General features: G+C 38.2%; 1 protein-coding gene across 4 annotated transcripts in view; it reads left to right on the plus strand.

Moving 5' to 3' along the window:
* Positions 1 to 19,838, plus strand: part of LOC124719903 (zinc finger protein 721-like) — a 201,810-nt gene that overhangs the window by 163,049 nt on the left and 18,923 nt on the right. For 3 of the 4 annotated variants that reach the window (XM_047245088.1, XM_047245087.1, XM_047245090.1), the window contains one exon: positions 1,072 to 1,109. In XM_047245088.1, the coding sequence (XP_047101044.1) occupies positions 1,072 to 1,109 (38 nt within the window). Of the gene's footprint in view, positions 1 to 1,071; positions 1,110 to 1,240; positions 1,363 to 19,838 lie in introns of all 4 variants that reach the window. The other variant, XM_047245089.1, reaches the window with a different exon arrangement.

Raw genomic sequence — 19,838 nt, forward strand, 5'->3', positions numbered from 1 at the left:
TTTGATTTAAATAAAACACTACTAAAATAATCCAGATACACTGTTCAAAGTGTACAAATGCACTGTTTATGTTGTGGATGACACCTGTCATCCACACAAGTGACTATGTCAGGAGCTACCGTGCAAGTTATGGGGGTTAAAAGATTTCATTAACCATACATACATACATACATACATGCATTAATTATGTAACATGAAAGGCTGTTACAGTGTCCCAAACCTAATGTCAAAAAATAAGCAAAGGTCTGTAAAATATGATGTTGAAGATAGTTCTTGAACTATGCAGCAGAAGTGTTGAATAATGGTCACTCACATAACTTTTACTCATTTCTTTCGGTTGCGTGACATCGGATCGAAGATTATGAAGAACTGTTCCCTCATCACTTTCTCCTATTCCCATAGGCAACTGTACGAACAAAGGAGATAGTGATGATCATTTTGTTCACTAGTTTTATTTACTCATAATTGTTAAGGGAACAGGCTCACAGTTGCCTTTCTTATCGTGAATTGCGTACATAATGTCACATCATCTCATTAATAAAGACACAGCAGTCACACTGGGCGTTACTACTGCTAAAATGGTAGAACATTGCATAACATTGGTAGGGTTTTAGTACTCTTTTTGGATACGTATTATGGTGATTCAAGAAACAGTTACATATGCATCATGTTTCTGCATATATTTAAGGATCTAAAAAGAATATTTATACAAGGACTCTCACCTCTTCATAAATACAATAAATTTTCACAACATTGTTACAGCATAAAAAGCTTTTCAGGATGCTTCAATAGTGCACCTTGTAACAATTCTGATAGCCACTTTCATAAATGAAATCAATATAAAAGGCAAAAATAAATAATTGCTGCTGTTAAAACAACAAACAAAATATCAGCATTCTTTGTGCCATCAGTGCCATTGAATATAATTATTTCTGTTTCAGAAAAAAATGAAAAATAGTATGTCTGTTCAGTAAAATTAGTTAAAGCACAGATTCCTCTTTTACATTTAGTTGTCTTTCAGGGCAGACAAGTAGTAACTTACATATACACAGATCACTTTCTCGGTTCCAGATGCGGGATGCGAGTGATTCAGCTTCTTCGAGAACCTGGTAAGATTATTCTCTATCACAAAAGCCCAAATAAATCTTTAAATAATGTGGTACATAACTAATTTGATGTACCAGTATGATATGAAATTCAGCTGAAGTTTTGTTTTGTGCAACTTAATTTTTTTTAATAGATCCATAATACTTTTTCATAACCAATGGTGAACATCATCCACACACTGACAGAAAAAGTGAAGCACCCAGAAGACATGGTCAGGTGTCAATTTTGCTTTGAACACGTACACAACATTGGCAGGTATGTAAATGATTATAGCTATAATTCTCTGTGACTGGTAGAACAGCCACCAGAGTGTGTGTATAGTATCAGATGTTGAGTGATCGCTGTGAAGGATACAGATGCTTTGTCCTTGTGTGAGACATATTCATCAGCTCTTGATGGTGTTGAGGGTCTCCATTCAGTATAAATTAGTGCAGCATCAATATTTGCGGGGCATTCGGTTGAGACAGTGGTCCAGTGTCAGACTGCACAGGTATGTGAGGACAGGTATACTTGTCAAGATTCTAATCAACCATGTCTGGACCACCACGAGTGAGGACTGTTGTGCTGTGCATTGAGCACGTCATAACCCCTTCATATCTGTACCTGCCATTCAAAAACATATAATGTATTCTCTGTATCACTTTGTGTCATCCCACACCATTGCTCAGAGACTGGCAGCAGCCAGCCTGGGGATTTACAGTCCCCTGTGCAGACTTCCAGTAACATGTTAAAACAAATGGCGTTAGAAGGGTTGCCAAGACTGTGATGCACGGACTGCTAGTGAATGGCATCACATTGTGTTTAGCGACGGGTTGCATTTATGCACCACCCTGCTGACTGTTATCAGCAAGTATGGCGACGACCCGGGGCAAAGTCCCATTTTACCAGTATTTTGTGGAGGCACAGCAGTATTACTCTTGGTGTCACCGAAGTTCAAATCATCGGGTTTAACTTCATATCATGACTAATAGTGACTTAGGGAACTCTGGTGGCACATTAATACGACTCGGACTTCCCGCTTCCTCTTGTGGGACAGAATTTTGGTGACACTTTTCAAAGGGACGGGTAGTCTGCATGTGGCACACATCTCTACAAACTGTCTGTGTGACGCTGATGTCACCAGCAAGATTCACAGACCTGTCCCTAATAGAATGTGTGGGACTAACTTAGATGTCAAGTCTGTCTCAGTGCCAGTATCCAGCATATCGTGAACTGGCTATGACAGTTCTTTGCCAGCTTGCATCGGGAGCAGGTACAGTGGCATTATGACACTCTTCCCATCTGAATCAGTGTGTGCATCCGTGCCAGAGGGGGTGAAACGTCATACTGATAAGTTGAATCATAGTTATAAGATTTTTTGTAAATTTGACTCGATTTTGTAATCACTGAAGTAATGTCATGTACTCTCCCGAGCCGTGAAGCGTCATTTATTTTCATTTCTTCCTCCCCTTCTGGGTGCTTCACTTCTTTTTTGTAAGGCACTGTACATTCACCACTACTTCATATTTGTGCCTTAGTACCAAGGTCTTAAATCGTTAAGACAAAAATCTATTTCGTTACTTATCAGTGCTTTGATAGTGAAACAGAACCAGCACAGTAGATGTCGTACAAGATATGTTTGTTCTGTGTGTCCTATACCCCTTTCACATACAGTTTACTTCTTGCACTCTACAAAATAGACTATTAAAATTGCAAAATAAATAAATAAAAAAATAGTTTCTTTATACTAGATGGTGTCCACTAGTTCTGATTTGCACCTGTAGAAACCCGTGGGCCAAAACTTTATGATCACCTCCTTAATAATCCATTGACACACCTTTGGAACACAGTACAGCAGTTATTCTGTGTAACATGGATTCAACAAGTCCTCAGTGGATCTGCAGACATATGTTCCCCAAGATGTCCACATATAGTGGTTTCTGGACACACAGTTGGTGCCAAATAACAACCCAGATGTGCTCCATCGAGTTCAGATGAAGCAAATAGGATGGTTGTGACATTGACATGAGATCACTGTTCTGCTCCTTGAACTGCTGCAGCACGATTCTGTCCTTGTGGAACAGACAGTTATCATGCTGGAAGGTGCTGTTGCTGAAAGAGAATAAGTGAAATGTGAAGGGCTGGAGGTGGTTCATAGTAATGCTCACATAGCCTATGAGGTGTGTGTAAAAAGTAATGAGACTGACAACACTGTGAGTGATCTCGCAACACTGTGTTGTTCTACTTACACAGACCACTGTGTTAATCCCTTCCAGATGCTCAGTTTGAGTTTAAGCTCCGTACACACAGCTTGTGATTTTTGAGAGCACCGTCAGGAAAGTTCTGTTTCACTTTGTGTGTCACAAAAATGGCACTATAGAATTCACAGAATGTTGTGCCATCAAGTTTTGTGTTAAACTTGAGGAATCCACGATTGTGACCTTTAAAAAGTTGAAACTGGCCTATGGGGAATATTCATCATCAAGAGCACAGGATTTTCACTGGTACAAAACATTTTTGGAAGGAGAACACTTTGAAGAAGAACATCGGTATGGGAGACCAACTTCAAAGACTGACAAAAATGTTGAATGTGTGCATGCTCTTGTGTGATCGGACCAACATTTAACAACAAGGATGATGGATGACCCATTAAACTTAAACACTTTCACTGTACATCAAATTTTGACCAAAATTTTGCACATACATAAGGTTTGTGCTAAAATGGTACCAGAAAACCTCACAACTGAGCAGAAGATCAGTCAAAGAAACACGTGTTGATCTTTTTGAGAGGATTGCCAGTGACCACAAATGGTTCAGTCGTGATCACAGGTGATGCATCCTGGATTTTTTAGTATAATTCTGAGACAAAGTGGCAGAGGAATGCCACACTGAGACAACTCATTGACTGAAGAAAGCTCGAATGAGCAAATCATAGATCAGAACCATGCTGATTTGATTTACAGTAGGGGTGTGGTTCATCAAGAGTTTGTCCCTCCAGGACAAACTGTCAACTAGGTATTTCTCAAATATGTCCTTGAAAGGGTCAGAAAAAGGGTGAATCGAGTGAGACCAGACATTGCAGACAATTTGATGCTGCATCATGATAATGCCTCATGTCACACAGCCACTTACATCACGGAATTTTTGACCTCAAAAGAAATTCCTGTTGTTCCGCAGTTCCCTACTCACGTGATCTCAGTTGTTGTGTCTTTTTTTTCTTTTCCCTAAATTGAATGGTGTCTTAAAAAGACATTATTTTGGGACTCTGGAGAACGTTCAAAAGAAACCTTTCAGCACTGCTACCAAGAGTGCAAACAATGACTCTGCTGATGTATAGCTACCAAAGGGAATTACTTTGAAGGGACTGCATTGATATGTGGAAAAACAAAATAAAAACTTTGGGAGCTAAAAACATGAGTCTTATTACTTTTCTCACATACCTTGTACAGTTGTCATGGTGCCTTGGATTACTGCAAAATGCCCCATGGAAGCTCACATGAGCATCCCCTGTAGCATAATACTGCCCTCACTGGCATGCATCTGGGACACAGTACACATTTCAAGCAGCAGTTTGCCTGGATGATGGAGTGTCAGGACTTGACCATTGACCTGTTATAACCAGAAACGTGATTCGTCTTACTGTGCAGTACATCTCCATTGATCCACACCCTAATCTCGATGACACTGTATCCATTGAAATCATTGATCACAAACTCGTTGGATCTGTATGGGAACATGAAGGGGTCATCTGATGTGGAATTCCACATTCAACAGTGTGCTCTGAAACACTTGTGGCTGTACCAGCATTGTACTCTGTCATCAGGTCTACCACAGGTCACCAACTATTCTGCTTTACAGAGCGAGGAAACCTTAAATCTCTCTTTTCTGTGATAAGCATGGAAATGTGATGCCCTGTCCCCTACCTATGGTTTCATCATCCTTGACCTTCTGTCAGTCACAGTGTTCTCCACAACAGGTTGTAGGTGGCGTATGAGATTGATCACATCACTTATTCATTTGCTTTTCTATTAAATTTCACTAATTAAACACCGTATAAATGGTAAGCATCTTTATATATAGAAAGAAAAATATGGCATAAGAGCTCAACAACAGTAGAAATATTAATCATTCTGTCTTATCACCACTGTTTGAAATGGAATTTTGTGGTATGGTCTTATGGGACCAAACTACTAAGCTTTCACACTATTTAATCAAACTTAAACTAACTTATTCTAAGGATGACACACACACACACACACACACACACACACACACACACACACACACACACACACACACACACACAAGGGAGGGCTTGAACATCCGATGGGGGGAGCCACGCAGACCGTGACAAGACGCCTCTGACCGCGCGGCTACCCCGCGTGGCCATCACTGTATGAGTGTGTTAACAAATGAGGAATTTTGCCACAATCAGAGCAAAAAGTATCACTGTGCATCAAATAGATTGTCTTTTGATACATTTTTAATGTACTATGGATGTTCCTCTATTTGCTGGTACTAAATGTCAGAGGAAACTCATGCTTATGTTCCTTCATTGTTCCATAAAAAGGAAGATTTTTTCCCATCCTGAGCTCTTCTGGAAGACAGCACTGGTAAACTAGTTGTCTGCTGTCACATTTTGACCTGACTGATAGGTTCACACAGTCAGAAAAAGATCTGAAGGTGTGTTGCTCATATGGTATAATCGTTGTTGCCGCTCAACATATATTTCTAAATTATGTCAGAAGCATGTATTGTAATGTGTTATTTGTTTGAGTTTCTCAGTATGTATTGCTGAAAGCTGCATTTCCCATGGAATCCTTCCAGTTCTCACCTACCCTACCGTAACATTTTTTCTGTGAGAGTACAAGACTTCTGACAGTCCATCCCCATCATTTCCTGACAGAATCTTTAAGCATTATCTGTTAGTTTTTGTAGCACAGGTTAAAAATAGGAGACTGATGAAAGTTTTCAGTTGAGTAACATATACTGGTTCCTGTCTCTTTCATACTGAAATGAGGCTTTGATGTTCTCATTGTGATGATATTGTACAGCACTAAAATGGATGAAATGGTGTCATCCATGAGGCAGCTCCAGCACTCCAGAAGCATTCTCAGTACTTTTGCCGTGAACCTACAGGTCCAGGTAACTTTCAAATAATATTGTGGTGGTGGTACTTCATTTTATTTTGTCTGTTTTTGTGTTCTAGTGTAGTAATGAACATTTTTCTCAAAAATTTCATCTTCATTGTCATCTTCGTGTTTTTGAATCTTCCTGATGACCTTCAGTTTTGTCATCACAATCTTTTCCCACTGAATTTTCAAAATCCTTTCAAAAGTCAACACTGTCTACTTCAAACAACAGCTGTTGGGCTCCTTTAACATGTTTTGAGTTGAGGAGATTATACATGTTATCTGATGTCTGCCATGAACAAGTACATCTGATCTAAAATAATGCAATCAGATGTGCTGTATCAATTTGACACTTGATACTCACATAGTCATAACAAATGATTGAATGGCCCAAAAAGAAGAGAAATCCATTTTGCATTCTAAAGTAGTTTTGTACTGCTTACAAAGCTATGTTGATAATATGAATGGACACTCGGTGTCAAATTGAGCAATCAGCACGTTTCTTCACAACAAAGCAGTCACACCAATACCGAAGCACTTGATAGTGAAAGGGATTTGGAGAAGGGAAGTTGCTAGTGAAAATGCATAATTTCTGTCGAGTGTTGAAATATAATTGACAGAAAATTTCAGCGTGTGTCAGTTTGATCAGCCACACCTGGCCAAAGGTTAAACTGCTTTCCACAGACAATCATGACAGTGGCACAAGAACAGCTGATCAACTTCAGAGTCTGAGTTCCACATTCCTGGACCCTGTGCCATAACAATCAGTGTCTTTATGTAATTCTAACATTTTATTGGTAAAGGACCAGCAACTTAAATTGCATTATTGTTTATTCAGGGTTGTGACACAGTTGTATACAATTTCTCGGTGTTAATTACTTTTGAACATTAATGATAATTCTCAGACAATTGCTTGCATTTCAAGTATTTGTTAGAGCATAATTCCACTGATGTACTTGCTTGACATCTATGTAATACAAATCTGTATAATAAATGTGGTATGACCATAATGCAGAAGTCAAACAATGGAAAATCAGGGAAGGAATGTAACAATATTAGAGAAGGAAAGTTGCTACTCACTGTATAGTGGAGATGCTGACTCACAGACAACAAAAAGATTCTCACAATTATAGCTTTTGGCCATTGAGGTATTTGTCAATAACACACACACACACACACACACACACACACACACACACACTCACGCAAACACAACTTGCACACGACTACAGTCTCAACAACTGAAACCACACTGTGCGAGTTGCATTTGTGTGTGTGTGTGTGTATTATTGACAGAGACCTTAATGGCTGAAAGCTATGATTATTGTGTCTATCTGTGGCTCAGCATATCTGCTATATAGTGAGTAGCAACTTTCCTTCCCTAATATTGTTACATAATACAGAAGTGGTACATTCAACAGACTAGCCTACCCTCAGGCTTACACTTAAGATATTCTGTCAAATGTACCAATTGTTTGTTATGGCTGTACCACATTTGTTGTACTGATCCATACCATGTAGATGTCATGTAACTATATCAATGGAATTGTGCTCAAACAAACAATTGAAATGCAGCCAAGGTTTCAGAATGAACATTATGTTTGAAATTAGTCACCACTTAGAAATTGTATGTAACTGTGACAGAAACCTGAATAAATAATAATGCGCCCTTTGTCAAACTTGCTTCCGTCAGTGGATTTTCCCATTTGGAACACACATCATCGCTAGAATGATACACCGTATCTCCTTGCTGCACTTGTATCCTTTCTTTACGATTTTCCTTAAGTCCATCAGATGGCATTTAGTCTCACAGTTGGTAATAGTCGTAATGTTTTGGCTCACTTGTGTATATTTTTCAAGCCACTGTATGGTGTCTGTAGGGTTACTGCTATCACTTGTTGTTTGCTCTTCTTCCTGCTTCATTCACGTACACTGCATGAGAGAAAAGACTACCTCATGTTGTGAGCTCATGGATATAAAAATTGATAATGTCATTCTGATAACTTTAACACCTCCACATGTGTTAAAAACACTTGTTTACTGTGGTAAGAACAGGACAGCATTTGGGATAGAGCAGACATCTGTGTACACCCATCTTATTCTCACCACATCTCAGTCAGATGTACTTCTACATCAATATCCACATCCATATTTTGTGACATGCATGACACAGGGTGCTTCCCATTGTGCCTACCACATATTAAGGTTTTATTCCCATTCCAGAGTGAGAAGAACAATTGCTTAAATGTGTCTGTGTCTGCTGCTATTAGTCTGACCTTATCTTTGCAGTCCTTATGGGAAAAATATGTAGGTGTTTGTAGTATATCCCTATATTCTTCACTTGATAATGTTTTTCAGAACTTTGTAAGGGGGTTATTACAGTTGGTGTCATCCAGTTAAGATTTTTCAGCATTTGCATGACACTTCCCATTGGTCAAACAAACCTGTGACAGTTCATCCTGCCCTTCTTTGTGTACTTTCAGTATCACCTGTTGTCCCTATTTGGTATGGATCCCAAACTATCAGCAATATTCTAGGATAGCTGCATGTGTATTTCGAAGCATCTCCTTTATAGGCTGCATTTTTCTAGTATCCTACCAATCAACTGATGTCTGTCACGTGCCCCACCTTTCATTGAGTTTATTTGATCGTTCCATTTCATATTCCCAACAGACTGTGCAACGCCATGCGTGATTGATGTGTTGTTTCAGGTTGTTACAGAGATTTTCTGTGAGGCTCAAATATAAGGTCATTACAGGCTATTCAGGCATATTATTGACCCAGAACATTTTTTTCAGCCTGTAGTCGCAGTTCTGGACTGGTTGGCATGAAAATTATCGTCGCGGAATATGTGGCTGGTAATGTTACAGTATTCAGTATGATCCGGAAATCGAAAACACGTAATTTTGCAGCATCTTGATGCCGTTCACATTGAAAATACCTATCATTTTAATTAAATGACACTTATTGAAGTATTTAAAATGCCTGCAGAACATCACAAAGCTGGTTCCTGCTGGTTTCATCCCTTGATTGTCAGTTGTTTAGTAAGGATTATTGAGCACTACCACCCCCCACCCCCATGACCCCAACAGAAACTATGGACTCCTTCTGGCTTAAATGTTACATCATGACTTGAGACTATGTTACATTTTGAAGGAATCCAGACCCTGAATCTATTTTTGTCATTGACTCACCCAACAAGTGGTCCAAAAATGTTGAGAGCAAGGGGAAATGAGAGCTGTTATTTCCTTCCTGAGGACATGCGTCTTTATTGTATGACTTAATGATGATGGAATTCTCTTGGATAAAATATTACAGAGGTAAAATAGTTTGCCATTCGATCTCTCTCTCTCTCTCTCTCTCTCTCTCTCTCTCTCTCTCTCTCTCTCTCTCTCTGTGTATGTGTGTGTGTGTGTGTGTGTGTGTGTGTGTGTGTGTGTGTGTGTGAGAGAGAGAGAGAGAGAGAGAGAGAGAGAGAGAGAGAGCACGTGGGAGGTGTGGAGGAAGGGGGATGACTACTCAGGAGGATATCATCATACGAAAAGACAAAAATGGTATTTTACAGCTTGGAGAGTGGAATGTTTGAGCCGTTAATGAAGTAGGTTGGTTTTAAAAGGGAAATTGACAGGTTAGAGTTCAGTAAACTGGCAATTAGTGAAGTGTGGTGGCAGGAAGAACAGGAGTTCTGGCTAGATCAGTGCAGAGTTATCAACAGGAAATCAAACAGGGGTAATGTGGGATAAGTAATGAATAAGAAAATAGGAATGTGGGTACGCTGCTATGTATAGCATAACGCAAGAGATACTGAATGTGAGTGGTGAAATGAGGAAGTATAAAAATAAAGCAAATAAAACAAACAAAATGGAATACAGGCATCTAAGAAATGAGATTGACATAAAGTGCATAATGACTAAGCAGGAATGTCTAGAGGACAAGTAAAAAGCCATAGAAGCATACATAGCTAGGGAAAGGATAAATGCTGCCTATAGGAAAATTAATGATACCTTTGGAGAAAAGTTAAGTAGCTTATCAAGATGGCATACCAATAGTAAGCAAAGAAGGGGATACATAGTGGAAGGAATGTACTGGGTATAATGGGAATAAGTGCATATTTTTCTATTCTTGATTGAGAATGGTGTACTGTACTGAACAACATTACATCAGTATTTACATCATTCGCTGACTAATAGTTATAGCCATTACAAATTGTATGTTTTTAGGTTGGTTAGTACCTTCAAGTACATTTGCCAAGAGTAAGCCATTAATACCTGTTTTCCACTGGCTAGCCGATCAGGTATTGAAGTGTGGACACGGATGCAAAATGATAAGCGCATAGCGACAGGAGTAGTTCAGTTAGTGATGCAGTTGTGATCGTGCAAAAAATGCCAGGGCGTAAAGTTTGTCATGTGTTTATGGGTTCAATGCAGAATAAAAACAACCAACATACTGATGTATGTACATATTAAGTACCACATATGAAAATATCTTCACTTATACTTGTCCCAGTCTGTATAATTAGTCCATGCAAAGGAAACAAACTTGAGTACAATGTTGCCGAAAGATAAGATTAAGTAGGTGAAGATGAGTTGGGACATACGGTACTGTGGAAAGGATTTGACAGAGAACTGGAAGATCTAAGATGAATCGAGGCCCCTGGAGTAGACAGAATTCCATTACAATTATTGAGATTCTTGGGATGGCCAGTCATGGCAAAATTATTCTGTCTGGTATGTATGCAAGACTATGAGATTGACAAATTGAGCTTCATGAAAAAAATAATAATTGCAGTTCTGAAGAAGGCAGGTGTGAATACTGTTGAGCCTTTCATTTAATAAGTCATAGTTGTAATGTACTAACACAAATTATTTACAGAAGAATGAAAAAAACTGGTAGAAGCTGTCCTTGGGGAAGATTGGTTTGGATTAAGGAGAAATGTAGGAGCATGTGAGTCAGTACTGACCCTACAACTTAGCCAAGAAGGTAGATTGAAGAAAGGCAAACTTGCATTTATATCATGTGTAGGTATAGAGAGAGCCCTTGACAATGTTGAGTGGAATACACTCTTTGAAACTTTAAAGGTAGTGAGGATAAAATACAAGGACTGAGAGATTATTTGTAACTTGTACAGAAACCAGGCTACAGTTATGGGAGTGTGACAAGGTTGGGAGTGTGACATGGTTGCAGTTATACAGAAACCAGAAAGAATGTGAAGGGGAAGTCATATGAGAAGGGAGTGTGACGTGATTGTAGTCGATCCCCAATCTTATTCAATCTGTAAATTGAGCAAACAGTTGAAGAAAGCAAAGGAAAATTAGGAAAGGGAATTAAAGTTCAGGAAAAAGAAATAAAACCTTTTAGGTTTGCTGATGACATTGTGATTCTCTCAGAGACAGTAGAGAAATAGGGAGAACAGTTGAACAGAACAGATAGTGTCTCAAAAGAGATGAAACACTGACAAAAGTAAAACAAAGGTAATGGGATGTAGTAAAATTAAATCAGGTCAATTTGAGGGAATTAGATTAGGAAATAAGACATTGAAAATAACATATGAGTTTTGGTATTAGGGCAGGAGAATAACTGACAATGGCCAAAGTAAAAAGGATATAAAATGTAGACTGGCAATGGCAAGAATAGTTCCTCTGAATGGGAGGAATTAATTAACATCTAGGAAGCCTTCCTTTTTTTTTTTTTTGTAATTAAATAATGGTCTGGAGTGCAGTCATGTACAGAAGTGAAACATGGAACATGGACAATAAGCACTTCAGACAGGAAGAGAATAGAAGCTTTTAAAGATAGGTGCTACAGAGCAATGCTGAAGATTAGATGAGGAGAGTGAATAACAGAAGAGGAAGTTTTTAATAAAATTGGGAAAAAAGTAATTTGCGGCACAGCTTGACTAAAGAAGGGATTGGTTGATAGGACACACCCTGAAACATCAAGGAGTTGTCAGTTTGATAATGGAAGGAAATTTGAGAGCTAAAAATTTTAAAGAGTGGCCAAGGCTTGAATACATTAAGAAAGCTCAAATGGGTGTAGGTTGTGGTAGTAACTCCGAGATGAAATAGTTTGAACAGGATAGACTAACATGGAGAGCTAAATCAGATTAGTCTTTGGACTGAAGACGACAACAACAAAACTGATGCTGCACATCATTTACTAACAGACAGTGCACACTCCATTGCAGAGTGAAAATTTCATTCTGGAAACATTCCCCAGTCTGTGGCAAGACCACGTCTCCACAATATCCTTTCTTCCAGGAGAGTTAGTTCTGTGAGGTCTGCGGGAGAGCTTCTGTGAAGTTTGGGAACTAGGAGACAAGGTTTGAGATGAGATACTGGCAGGATAAAAGCTGTGAGGAGGGGGCATGAGTCGTGCTTGGGTAGCTCAGTTAGTAGAGCACTTGCCTGCGAAATGCAAAGGTCCTGAGTTCGAGTCTTGGTTCGGCACACAGTTTTAATCTGCCAGGAAATTTCAGACACCAACATGATTTATAGGTAGTACATTTTCTGTCCCCCTCACGTGACTTTTCATGTTACCTTGTACAGTGTAACTCGACAACCTTGGGGCAGGATAAAGCCTCATTCTCCTCTTTGCTTCTCTGCTCCAATGCTCATTTTTAATCTGTAAGTCTGGTATAAACTCCTCCTAATCCTGCAAGATAACATGCAGCAACACATCTGTGAAATGTATCATTTCCCTGACTGGTTAACCTTTGGGACCTTATCCTGCAACTCCAGTGTCTCAGCTTTGTGCCCTGTGCACACACTGAATATAATGAGTAGTCTCTGCTTTCCAATTACTTTCCGTCATCCTCATCTTCTCCATCTTCATATAAAGGTTCATGAAGATGCCATTTAGTTTCAAAACACCAGTTAGCTAATGTTTTGGCTAATGATTTATTTATGTAGAGAAAGAATAACTTACAACTTTGAAAATAACATTTCACATGATGCACAATATTGAGACAACAAAATCTCTCAACTTGTTTGCCTGTTCCAACCTTTTGATTTTCGTTTGTCATTCTAACTACAAACTTTGCAAAAATCTAGTGCACACAAACTTGGTAATGGATTGAGTTACTATTGTCCATAGATAATCTATACCTCCTCAGAATTGTAGGGACTAGTCAGAAAATTGTCTTCTGCATTGTAAGGTCCCCTTGAATAATACATGCTTCAAATATTTTCACAGCAATGTCCTGTCAGTAGTTTATTTCAGGCACTTGAGGCCCACTGACTGAACATCTACAGACCCATTCTAGTCCAGGCAAATTAGGAAAAATGGGGGAAAAATTTATAAAGTTTTGAAACTTAGGGAAAAAAACTCTTAGGGGATGAAGAAGTAAAAAACAGAGTTCCCTCCCCTATCGGTGGAGCTTCCCCCTTCCCCACCCCTTAATGTAATTTATTTTCCTTTTTCCAAACTGTACGAAAAACAGTTCATTTAACGAATTTATCTATATGACAGAAAATATCTCAAGTGAAATTCTCCTCAGAGAAGGTCAAATGCATGTTTAACCAAGGTAATTAGTTTATGAGTGCTAAAATTTGTAGACAAAGAAAGTGAAATTTCTTTTAAAACATACTTTTATTTATACAGAACAATTTTGCTGTCTTTTACTTTAGATGTATGCAACTTAAATTTTTGGAATGAAAATCTTTTTCATGAAAATTAAGAATTACTGTAAAAATTATCAGCAATTACTTATGTGTTAATATATTTACAATCACACATACAGCATGCAGACAATGGTAATACCAAAATATCTATCAAACCATCATCCAAATCTTCTGTCAAATCACTGTGAGGCAAATTAGTGCAACTTTGTCCATGACAGTTTTTGCACATTGTTGTGCAATGTAGATCAGCCTTCACACATCCACACCTGCTTCTGCAGCCTTGAGTGCAGCCACATGAAATGAGTAGCAGTATTTTCTCTGGAGCAGGTGATTGTTTCATGTGAATTGCAGAGACGCATGAGTTTAATTCCCTCCAGCCCCAGTTTCTGGGATCCAAGTTGTTCCCCAGCCATAGCTGGACTTGTAGCTAAACTCAGTAAGAGCAGAGGCATCCTGCATCAGTAGTGTGTGGCAAACGAGAGAGTATGACAGCATTGTTTGCCTGACCCAAAACATTTAAATCGAATGGCATTTAAGTTATCATCAGGACTCTCTACTCTTTTTGTGTAGAGAGAGAGTGTGTGTAAATTTTTCTCCTGATTTTGCAGTGGTATCAGGACAGGAAGAAGGATCATTGAATATCCGTGGAATATTATGAAGTTGGGGATACCAGTTGGATAGTTGGAAAGCTTGCAGCTTTCCTTTCTCAAACAAAGATGAAGTGCTGTTGCAGCCACACGAAGAACCACATGAAGAAACAGTATTGAATTCTTGTATTCATGAATGAGTGAGCAGTTACATACATCTTTAGAACTGTAACATCTTGATCTGATGCTGTCTTTGCATTCCTTCATCAGGATTATGTCTGTGTCATCTGGAGCAGCACAAGAAGATCTACATCTTGACCCACAATAATCACCTGCTGGTAAAATTTTGAGGCATTTATTGCTTTTGCAACAATTTCAACACCTGCATCGTCATTCGCAATCCTGGTTTCAATACCAAAACTGTCTAGTTTTTGCACAAGGTGTGTAATAAACATTTCCTTATTGCTGAGATTACTAAGAAAGGCAGACTGTGATTCAATGCATAACGTCTCTTCATTAAGGAAAATTTCACATGAAGCCCACTTCATGGTTCGCCTTTGGCATTCAATAGTTTTTATATTCAGAGAGCTTTCTGAATATCTGTCAAATACAACAGCATTATTATCTTTATAATGTCTATGAATATAGGATACTAAGGTTTTATAAATGTAACCAAAACTTCCATTCTCGGGCCACACGTGGTGGATAAGAAACCCTCCATCTATAACAAAGAACTTCTATTCATTATTGTCAATATTCCTTTCAGATACTTGATTGAAAAAGATTGTACTTCAACAACTTTTTTGTTTTCCTCATCAATCCACTGCTGTCAAACAGAGACACTGGTACACTGACAATTCAAATGCGAAGAAATCCTTTAAATCATCAGGTGAAGGAAACGTGCACAGTATTCTCTGAAATAACTGTGGTGTATCTACTTCAATTATGTTTTTATCATGCACATTGTCCTAACCAAGCTGGATTGCTTAAGCTTCAGAGAACCAAATTTTGATGAGACAGTAACTATTGTTTGTAGAGCTTTTTCACCAACAGACACAGCTTTGTAGCAGTTGACTTCCTGAGACACCACTAATCCAGATCCTAATGAGTACAATTGCTCCTTATAAGCAGATGGAGTGTGTTGTTGCAACCATTGCTGAAATCTTATGCGAATTTTCTCATCAATTGCTATCCTTTCACTCCTCAGTTCAAGATGTTGATCACTCAAAACCAAATGTAAGTTGTTCCATAGCTTCAAATTGTGATTGGTAGCCACTGCTGTTTTCGTGAATGATTGTTCTGAGTAGACATTTTGCAGAACAGTTTCTTCAATTTCAACTCTATTCTGGCTTTGGAGTGTTAGCAGACTAATTTTTTTGCCACTTGCTGTTCCAGTAGAGCTTGATATGACAGAGAGTTCCATAACTTTCTGATGTTCTGTCGCTCCCCCAGGAGTCTCACACCTGATTCGACCCATAGCATGGAATGTACCTTTGCCCATCATTGTCACAATGTTGAAGTCAGCATTATTGAAAATGAACTGTTAGAACGAATCATTTGAAATATTTGGTTTCTGGAACCCAATGGCAGAAGCCTCAAATAAAGCCACAGTGTTACAGGAAGAGCAGAAATCCTTATTCGAAACAATTACAATGTTTCTTGAGCCCACTTAACAAAACAAGTACACTGCAAGACCAAGTTGCAGTGGGAAGATAAATGAATGAACGAGGCCTGGTAGCTGACACCATTGCATGTGATATTGCTGTACCTGTTTTTTTTTTTTTTTTTTTTTTTTTTTTTTTTTTTTTTTTTTTTTTTTGTGAGAGGACTGTTCACTATCATTCTCTTTTGACAAAACCACACTCTTCACATATTCGTGTAAGGTGTCAGGAACCATAACTTCAGCATTCTCTGTCAAGTCATTGTTTTCTGGATAATGTGCAACGCTATAAAGAGTCATTCTTATATCTTCACGGATGATAGCTGCTGCTTCTTCTACTGTTCTCTTTCTCTCATCTTTTTCATTAACAGCTCATTCATTGTACTGTTGATTGAAAGGTTTGTGGCAAGTGCCACGAAAACATACAACTGGGGGATTTTTTGACATTGTGGTAAACAAGACCCCATCACTGAAGTGTTCAGTCAGTTTATTTTAAGAGTTTTTATAGTCACTGTCTTTCCTTCTGGGAGGCACATTAACTTTCTGCAACAAATTGAGCAGTGAAAATTGATATTCCTCTGAACTATCTATAAATTTTCATAATTCTTGAAAAGCAGCATCAGTGTTGGTATCTTGAGGTGGTATCTTTTTCGAACAGAGGAGGGGTTCAACACTAATTTAGCATAGCGATCTTGATGATAACAGGCTTTTGCAGCTTCTAAAATGAAACACTGTTGATGCTTTCGACAACCTTTCTACCAAAATCATCATCGTGTTTCTCTACTTTCTCAAGCTGTATATGTTTCACAGTTAAAGAGTGAACGTCAAACACTCCATGGTGTTTGCGGAGTGGTTTTCTTGTTTATGTCTCTATGTCACACTTTTCAGCACATATGAAACACTCGTTTTTGAAATTGAATGTATAAGAGGAAGAGGATCTCAAACTTTTATCATTTGCTTGTGCAACATAAAGATTAATTAATTTCCTTATATTACATTGATTAATATATTAATGTCTTTGTAACTTATGCACTTCAACCAGTCCAGTGTTCTGTAGAAGATTATGACCCCCTTCTTTCCGTTCCTTGCTGATGCACATCAGAGTTTCCAAGGCCTTTGTCATTATTGATGTCTTTCCTTCCGAAACAGATTTACCACAAATAAAACAGGTCGTAGGGTCCAGCATTATTGATCTCTGAGTCCAGACAAAAAAATCAGACTGAGGAGAAGCACTTCATAACACTGCAAACTGATGAATATTGTCACAAAAATAGAACTCTCTGGCACTCCTTTAACACTTCACAACATTAACTCAACTGAATTGGACACTGAGTAGGAAGAAACAGCAGTGACAATAGTGGTAGGGGAGTGCCGAGTGAATGGGAAGGGGAACTTGATGTTTTCATTGATGGCACATACTCCTGATTTCATAAATACTGAACATGTATGGGACATGATGAAATGGAAACCTACTCATTCTCGAAGGTCTGCAAGAACCATTGACAAAGCACAAGAAAAGGGGCGAGACGTGTGGGACATCTGTCACAGGATGCCATTCCTCTTCTGTGATGTGTTCTATTTGGTCTGAACTTGTTATCGTTTACTCCTGCAATGATGAAATACAATGAGGAAGTTAGATTTTTTCCCAGCAGTGTACATCCCTTTGGAATGGTGGACAAGTCTTCTCCACCATATCCATTTGCTGAGTGGTGCTATTCCCACATATCTGATTGGAACTTTACTAACCTCTTTTGATGCCTCTTAAGTCTCATAGATTGTCATCTTCGCCAGTCTTGTTGCTGTATTGTTGGTTGCTTTAAACAGTTAATAATAGCACACCACTGTTCAGTTTACTTTTCATTCAGGCACATCTGTTGTTATGAAACACATGCTGATCAGCTTGCTCGCAATGAGTTATGTAACTTTTAACATCACAGACTGGTGAACGCCACAGCTCCCATGAGTGGTATAACAAAAAGTCACAGATGGAACAGATAAACAACACAATAACTTCACTCTATGAATGGTAGCCACTGACTGACTCTGAAACCTTACATATTGAATAGACTGACACATGACTTTGTATATCAAATTGTGACTGTCGCTTCATGTGTGACACCTTTTAAAGAGGTACATAGTACAGGTATTCCAAAATTGTTAAAATGTAAAGCTATTACAGCTATGATGGTAATATACCCAAAAGACAGGAAAAATGTTGAATATAGATTTACATTAGGCACAAACACAGTGATATCCATAAGCTGACACAAATTTTCGTTCTGGATAGTTAAATTTTCTAATCTGAATATTTTGTAAATTAATACATTATTCTAGGAAAATAACTCATTTTTGGAGAAATAAAAATTGGGGTCTAAGAAAGTATAACAATGGATATTGGACAGTATACATTTTTAAGATTTGAACATTCTATAATATGATAATTTAGAATAAGAGTAACTGTTGAAATACCAATTTTTCAGAATATGTAAAACATTTAATTGAAGTAGGAAAATTAGATTTTTCAAATAATGTGTGTTACTTCTAAAACAAATGATTATTAAAAGGGTCGAATTTTGAAGTGCATACATTACTCCAAAACTGTGAATATTTCTGTAAACAAAAAGTTCCAGTATAAACTAATGATATTGCAATCACAAATGGACTGAAAACTGTACATTAAACACTAAAGTTTAGTGAAATACATCATGAATGAGAATTTAATAATGTCAAGTACACTCAATATATGCATTACAATACAGTACATAATAAGATATTTATGGTAAGAGAAGTATTATAATGGATGAAACTATTTCATGCTGGTGCATTTCACTGTGAGAGAGGCTCTGGTACTAGTGTTTGGAAGAAGTTGAAGATAACATGAGCTTCCGTCTCACTTCTCAAGTGACCTTGTCTTTGAGGGCATTGCATTGTTTCCTGTCAGTGTATATACCTGTCACGTGGTGCTCCACTCTGCACCATCAAATCTGTTCGATCAGTGGCGCTATTCCCACGTACCATATTGGAAATTCACTGACCTGTTTCTGTCAGTTTGAGTCAGGACTTGATTCATGCTCATGTAGTGTAACGCTTAAGGTGAGTGTTTGAAAAATGTGAAGGTCCTGGTTAATGTCCTTGTCTGACACAGAGGTCCAGCAGTCTCAGCATTCATTGTGCATTGTTCAGCATTTGTGAGTGATTTTCACTTATATAATTACAAGTTGTTACATCTTCATTTATTTCATCACCTGCAATCCTCTTGTCTCATATCAGTAAATTCAGTTCATTTGGTGGGAATAAAAGTGTTTGTTGTGTAGACTCCCGTGTGAGATCTCAGAACACTTCTCTTATGTTCATGTACTGACTGAAGTATCCAGTTATAAATTTGGCTTCACGCCTCTGAATTCTTTGACTACTCTAATTTGTCCTGGTGAGTATCCCAAACACACATAAAGTGCTCAAGAATTGATTGCGCAGGGCTCGTAGAGATTGTCTCCTTTGCAGGTATAGTGCTTTTTTCCAGGTTTTTCCTGATAAAAATCGAGCCCTTCCTGCTGTTGATGTTGCACATCACTTTATAACGGTACAGCTACATACATTGGCTGAAAAGAAAAAAAAAAGCCCCCAGGAGGGGAAGAGGAAACTAAATGAAATATCATGTATTAAAAAGGTACATTATACTATTTCAGTGATTGCAATATTGAGTCAGATTTACATACAACTTTGCAATATGACCCCACTTATCAATATGACATTA

This window comes from Schistocerca piceifrons, chromosome 11 (assembly GCF_021461385.2).
Source record: "Schistocerca piceifrons isolate TAMUIC-IGC-003096 chromosome 11, iqSchPice1.1, whole genome shotgun sequence".
Classification (NCBI taxonomy): Eukaryota; Metazoa; Arthropoda; class Insecta; order Orthoptera; family Acrididae; genus Schistocerca; species Schistocerca piceifrons.